The following is a 6,992-nucleotide window of genomic DNA, read 5'->3' on the forward strand; positions in this document are numbered from 1 at the left end:
CCTGCTGGGCCCGGACTAAGGCGACGGAGTGGGATGAAAGGGGGGATCCCGAGCGGGAGTTGGATGCACACTGCTACAGGAGACCTTTCCTCGGAGCTGCTGCTGCTGCTAAGTTTCAGAAACCGACTGTGAACAGGGTGGGTTGTCTTCTTCTTCCAAGATCTCAGGTCTGAGTGAGTCTCCGGTGTACGTGTATATATGTTACCTATGACATATACAATATATTCCATAGCTGTTAATCTATTTCCCCCGCCGCGAAAGAGGCCAAAGTCTTTTATAATAGGAGTTACTCTATATGTGGAAGCAAAGAAATCTTCCTTCAAGTGGAGCTGCAGTTTTGCTGAATAATCACGTGTGAGTTAGGGGCGGGCTCTTGGCAAGGAGGTTTTTTACGAGTATTTACTACAAGGTCTTACTCCAGAAGATTAACCATCCCAATCCTTCTGTCAGTCTCCGATGCCATGCCTGGTTAAAAAAAAAAAAAAAAAAAAAAAATCTCATCTTTTTTCCGATCGTCAGTCACCCTAAAGAATGGCCGAGCCTTCTGGGAACGAGCTGGCGTCCGCGGCTGCCAAGGGGGACCTAGTGCAACTTACTAATTTGTTGCAAAAGAATGTAAACGTCAATGCACAAAATGGATTTGGGAGGACTGCGCTGCAGGTTGGTATCCAGAGAGGGAGAAAATATTTCATCACTGGTACCTACGTGACCCGGGTTTCCAAAAAAGACAACGTTTTAAGCAGGCTGGTGGATGAAATTCGAGTGGTTTTTCAAACTCGTTGGATGCCATATTTTAACTTTAGTGGCTCCAACTCCCTAAAATGACGTACTTGAAATAAAAATGGTCAAAACCATTCTTTCAATCGGGGATAACCCTCAATGTCAAACGGGCTACGAGTTTGCTAATATTTTGCAACTTCGTGGGGTGGAGGCAAGGAATGAGAGAGCTGAGATGAAAAGAAATCAGCTTAGGTGAGCAGGATTTCATAGCAGGTCTGTAAACACAAATGTTCTGTTCTCTGAAGCTTAGGATTTATATCTTTTTTTCTTCCTTTTTTTTTTCCTTTTTTTTTTTTTTTTTTTTTTTCCTTTCCTGCAATGTGCTTTTAAAGCGTGGCTCGTCTGTGTTCTGGGGTCTGCTGTGGATGGTACTTTTCCTTTATACTCTGTTTGTGGGAATGACCTTTCTCATTGGGAAGCACGCTGCTCAGAACCGAGGACCTCCGATGTACATTAAGAGCTAGCCCTGCGAGCCAGGGTTCCAGCTGAATCACTTGCTTTTTCATTCATATTTAAGTCTTCAAAATTTGCTTTTTCCAGATCGGCTAGCAGGGCACTGCTTCCAGTTATTTCCTTTCTGATAGTATAGGGTGCTGTGTCCTAATTTTTAACTGTGTAGCTGTGCAGGCAGGAGTTGGAACTTGTCCAACTGCTAACTATCGGAGCTGATGAAAGATTTTGCTTTTAATATTATCAGATAATGATGGCAAAAAGGCTAGAATACCTACCAAATAGTGAAAGATGTGATTTATAAATCCAGAGGGAAAATAAGTGTGGTTATTTGTATGTGTTATAAGTATTGCAATGTAGAAGTGGAGCTATAGGTCTTTTTCATTTCACACATTAGTAAAATCATTTTTTAACCTCTCTTCCCCCTTCCCCCAAAACCATGGTAATAATTTCTGAAAGTGGATTTTTAAACAGCATAGAACCTGTGTATGTAGTCGAGATATTTACAGCTTTTTGGCTTAACATCAAAATATTAGAGGTAGAAAACAAGCACCTCTTGCTGATAATTCAGGAATGATCCTTTTTTGATAATTTCGCTGAAGCTGGAGATCTGTGAGCTCCTGGCTGTCCTGATAGTACCTAAATAGGGCATCGCATGGCAGTGCAGGCACTTGCAGCAACTTTTAAGAGAGTGAAAGGATTTAAATTAAAAACTTAGACAACCTAAATTCTTTAAGAAAGCAGAAAACATTTCGCTAGTTGATTTATCCTCGGGACAAGGGCTGAAAACCGATTTGTCCTTCAGGAATGCTGGATTTTTTTTTTTTTTCTAAAAGCAGTTAACTGTCCATAATCTGAATTAAGGTGTATTTTACACAAGGACATAGCATCCAGCTGTATTAAACATGCATCCGTGCCCTAACGATATTTCTTAGGGGTGCCTAATAACAACTGAGCTAATGAACCACAACAAAAATCAAAACAGGAGAATCTGTCGACTGATTTTCAATATTTATCATCCTGAAATGTGCTGTGGGTGCCTGGCCACACTCGAAAGACTTCCCTGTCAATGCACTCTGCAAGACTGAGATAATCTCTCTGAAATCTCTCTCTCAATTAAAACGGAGAGAATGCTCCTATATTAATGTCAATGAATTTATATTTTTCCTCTGCATTTATGTTTAATTAAACAACTACTCGGCTTGTCTTGCTCTGTCCTTTTTATTTCTGGTGAAGTGTACCTATGCAGGCCTCAAATACATCTCCTGCCCTTATGCTCTTTGTCAGATTTATTCAATTAATGCTTTCTCCTTCTTCGCCTCCCTCCCCCAAAACACAACTTTGTAAAATGTAGGGGGCATTTGCTGTTCATTTGTAGCCCACGGCCAAAAAGCAGCACCTTTTACAGGATTTTTTCCCCCCTCGCATCTTTAACTGAAGCCTTCAGTCCCCTGGCCTGAACACTGAAAACTCCCACTTAACCCAAATATATGTTTTGTATTCACAAATAATGCATCCTGGGCTCTTAAAAAGAGATCAAAATGTCCGGGTTTTATTAAACAAAGAGAGATCACAATGATCTTGTTTTCTTTTACATCGCTTCCATCTCTTGTCAGAAGTGAAAGAAGTGGCTGAAAGTCGGGAGCTGGAAGCCTTGGGGCACAGGGAGATCTTTTCCCTGAATCCCAGCCTGTCTTATCTGCACTTTTTCTCCTGTCTGTGGTTATAACGTGCTAGGCTGCTTTACACTTCAAACACTGTACATAAATATATTTATTATAGCTTGTTTTTCTTAAAAAACTTGATATTTATTTTTCGCCAGGAGAAATTTTCAGCAAACTCCTGTAGAAATTATACCTTATGCTAAATCTAATGCACTGTAATGCTCGTTTATGCTGATTTTTTTTTTTATTAACCAAGATTTTCAAATTAATGTGTGAATCTCTCTCTAAGGAAACAGAAAATAGTTGTTTTTTTAAAAAATGTTATACTTACAATGAGACTAGTTACAAGGACAGGAAAATACTGTCTATAGGCTAGAGATTACACAATATACATTATAGTGTTCATTTTTGGAAAGTGTGCAAACAAAAAATGAGGAATTACAAAGAAATCGGTGCAAGCAGTTAAGTTACAAATAAGAGAGATTTGTGTTCTAATTATGATAGTTTTATGGTGCAATTGAGAAAATTGAAAGACGCTTTTTCTTTTTTTTTTTTTTTTTTCCCTGAGAGAAACAGTCAGAAAATCCAATTATTGTTGTTGTTGTATTTTTTAAGGGATGTTTTAACGACAGAACATAGCCACAGTTTACTTATAGAGGGGTTATGAAAGTATAATATAATATACTGATTTTAGAAGACAATTTCTTTAACTTTGAAACATTCCTTTTGACTTTTCCTTTTTGGGTGACCTAATGAAACACAAATATTGGGGAGAAGAATTTCTTTTAGCATTTATGTTTCTCAACAGATAGAGCTATGGTACAGTCCAAATATTTGTATTATGATAATGCACAGACAATGTAAACACCTGTAAGCTTGTAAAAACACATTCTACATTTGCTGTTGCTGAGGTAAAAGATCTGTTCCTCAGAGACCCTATATTTGCTGCTTAAGAAGATTAAACAGCAATGCAGAGGTGTCTCCAATACTTAGGCAAATAAAACCGGACTATACTTAATTTTCATACATTAAGAAGCTGAGATGACCCTCGTTAGGAAAAAAAAAAAAAAAAAGTAAAATTGTTCTATTCCATTCCATGCTATTTCAGGCATCAATCCCTCCGAGGCAGATAACATCTTTCACAATTTGTCCGAGTGCAGTAACAAATACACTAAAAACTAGATGTTCTGGTGTGTCATTAGTTTTCTAGCGAGTCTCCTCGGTCTGCTGTAAATGAGAACTGGACTCTGACAAAAGCCAGAGATGAGAAGTGAGGACGGGAAGCGGTGCTGGAGCAAACCCCCGCCCGCGGTATCCAATTCTCCTCTCTCTTTCACAGGTGATGAAACTCGGGAACCCCGAAATCGCCCGGCGGCTGCTCAGTAACGGGGCGAACCCCAACCTGAAAGACAGCACCGGCTTCGCTGTCATCCACGACGTAGCCAGGGAGGGCTTTCTGGACACTTTGCAGACTCTGCTGGAGTTCAAAGCCGATGTTAACATTGAGGACAACGACGGCAACCTGCCCTTGCACTTGGCGGCCCAGGAGGGGCACGTGCGGGTGGTGGAGCTGCTGCTGGCGCGCTCCGAGTGCAAGGTGGGCCACCAGAACAAGCGCGGGGCCACCGCCTGCGACCTGGCCCGGCTCTACAGGAGGGCGGCCGTGGTGCAGCTCCTGGAGGCCAGCAGCTCCTTCCCCCCCAGCATGGACTGAACCCCGCTAGCACGGGGGCTCCTTTGGACCTGAGGGTGTGCAGACTTATTGGGGTGTTTCCCTCCTTTTTAACAACATTTGTTGTCACATTACTTTTTTCTTTCTTTTTCTTCTTGCGAACAGCTGGTAGTGTTAAGTCTCAAGAAATTCCAGAGGTGGGTTTTTAGATGACAGAAACGTTTTAAATCCATGCTCCCAGCAGTTTCCTATACCTTTCACTTTACACAGTACTCCCAGGCTCATCTGTGTGTATGTTGGTTGCTCATATCTAGTTTTCCAGTATCAACTTTTACAATTTATTTTAGGTCATTCGTATCAAGTCATTAATACAAGAGCTACTATTCACATGTTTAATATTGCTGGACTTTTAAGAAAAGGAAATAGTTTACTGTGATTTCTCCCACCTCTCAATGCACCCCTCCCTCCTCCTCACTCCCTCCACCCCTGTCGGTCAGGCTCAAGAGTCTGAGGTCCTGTTTAAGATAAAAAAAAAAAAATCCTTTTGGTAAGAGGTCACCTGCAGCCCCTGCACAGGCAGAGCTGGAAGTCAAAGGCTGCGTGGCCTGAGGACAGTGGATGGCGCTTAGATGCTTTAGGCAGTAACTATTTTGTCACTAACAAAAGCTTGTAGAACTAGGTCACTTACTTTCTAAATGTAGATGACACTTTTCCTCTTTGTGTATTTAAACTTTCACCAATCTGGTTTTGAATTTAGTTACCAGAAACAGTATAAGTGGTGTTTCTTCGATTGCCAGAGGTTTTAAACAGCTCAGTTTAGTAGTTCGTGTTTACTGTGCACTGCAGAAGATTTTTTTTTCTAGTTTCAAAAGCAGCAGAGAACCATTGTCAAAGGCAAGAGAACACGAAAGCTGCAATACAAGACTTCTGGTCACTTCATCTGCTGACTGCAGTTTAGATGTTCTCTAAGTAATATTTGTTTTCCACCAACTATTCTGTTTAGTCTGGAAATAAACTATTTTAATGACAGCATCTCACAAAACAAGAATATTTGAATACAGTGTAATTTAAGCAGCAGCACTTTTGATATTTGTGAAGTTTTTGCTTGCACCTAAAACACAATTTAACCATTGGAAATTTTCTATTGCAACACAGTTGAGAGTATTCACCAGACTGAAACTCATTTGCCTCTCCAGCCTTAACAGGAGCTAACGATGCTCAGCACCATGTCGGGAAGAGTCTATTATGAAACTTTTAACATTTGTACAGGATCTACTTGTTGGGCAGATGGGCAGTTTAAAGTGCTTCATTTTGAATAGTCTAAATTTCAGTCGTGCAAAATAGAAGGTTTTAAATCAATGCAAAATGAATACTCCTTTAAATAGCACTTAAAAGAGGAGAGGAAATACATTAGTTTAGTTTTTAACTTCTTTTTAAAATTAGCCCCACAAAATCAGTTACTACATTTTCAAGTAAAAAATAATTTGCTGAAACTGTCTGTCACATTTACTATAAGCTCTGTCATACTGCTGTGTTCTGATTAAAAACCTCTGTGAAATATGAAAATTTGTGCGCATGATCATTAATCGGAGCAGCACAGCACATAGGAAGCATTACTGTGGAAATACACCGCAAAATTCCCTGTAGAAAGAGCACTAAACCACCTGAAATATTAAACTGAGCAACGTATTCCACAGGTCTCCGAGGTGAAGCGACCCAGATCGCTCGGTGTTTCTCTCCATCTTCCTTTCCTCATGTCCTGTAGGATGCTCCAAGCCTTTTCCTTCTCCATTCCTCTCACAAAGAGGAATTCTGTGCTACACTAGAAGGTAATATCCAGCTTTCTCACATTTGTTTGGTTTTTTTCACCTGTGCTACTAAAATACTTCATTCCAAACCCATTTGGAGCTTCATCAGCAATTAATTTACTCTAAGGTGAAGTTTAAGTAGTGGCTCAATAGAACAACTTCTCTTCCGAGAAAAATGCCCCGCCTAGTGAGAAATAGCGGCTTTTATTGCGTGCCAGGAGTTCAGGGTTAAAGCCAGGACGAATCACCCCCCGGCCATGCCCCAAGCCTCGGCGGCTGAGTCACGGGCGATAGTCTGGTTTAAAGATGCGTTTTATCTGATTTCACTGCTGCGTTTTCTCTGGGAGCCCTCCAGCTTATCGGAAACAAGATGATCAATGGAAATCCCTAATTAGATACTTGAAAAGCAATAATTGTCGTCTATTATCCCAGGAAGTTAATAGTTACTACAAAGAGCCTCTAGGAAACCAAAGAAATCAGTCAGCTGGTGGCTTACACGCACCTTATAGGGTTTGTCAATGACAAAAGGTGCCTGGTTGCTGGGGTACGGCTTTCCTCCAGATGTCTTTATATTTACAGAGCGAGGAGAAAATAATATAAAGCAAGTTTCATTAACAG

The 6,992-nt window shown here is 40.6% G+C and overlaps 1 protein-coding gene across 1 annotated transcript; it reads left to right on the forward strand.

Moving 5' to 3' along the window:
• The first annotated feature begins 11 nt into the window (after positions 1-11).
• Positions 12-5,651, forward strand: CDKN2C (cyclin dependent kinase inhibitor 2C). Its single transcript, XM_079314579.1, has 3 exons — positions 12-137; positions 520-660; positions 4,234-5,651. The coding sequence occupies exons 2-3, from the start codon at positions 532-534 to the stop codon at positions 4,606-4,608; spliced, it is 504 nt and encodes a 167-aa protein (XP_079170705.1). The 5' UTR covers positions 12-137; positions 520-531; the 3' UTR covers positions 4,609-5,651.
• Positions 5,652-6,992: the final 1,341 nt, after the last annotated feature.

The sequence above is a fragment of the Erithacus rubecula genome (assembly GCF_903797595.1).
Source record: "Erithacus rubecula genome assembly, chromosome: 10".
Classification (NCBI taxonomy): Eukaryota; Metazoa; Chordata; class Aves; order Passeriformes; family Muscicapidae; genus Erithacus; species Erithacus rubecula.

What these genes read in the sequence shown, in the direction of transcription:
- CDKN2C (XM_079314579.1), top strand. Translation starts at nt 532, where the DNA reads ATGGCCGAGCCTTCTGGGAACGAGCTGGCGTCCGCGGCTGCCAAGGGG. An exon ending in TTGGGAGGACTGCGCTGCAG is followed by an intron (nt 661 to 4,233) that starts GTTGGTATCCAG and finishes TCTCTTTCACAG; the next exon opens with GTGATGAAACTCGGGAACCC.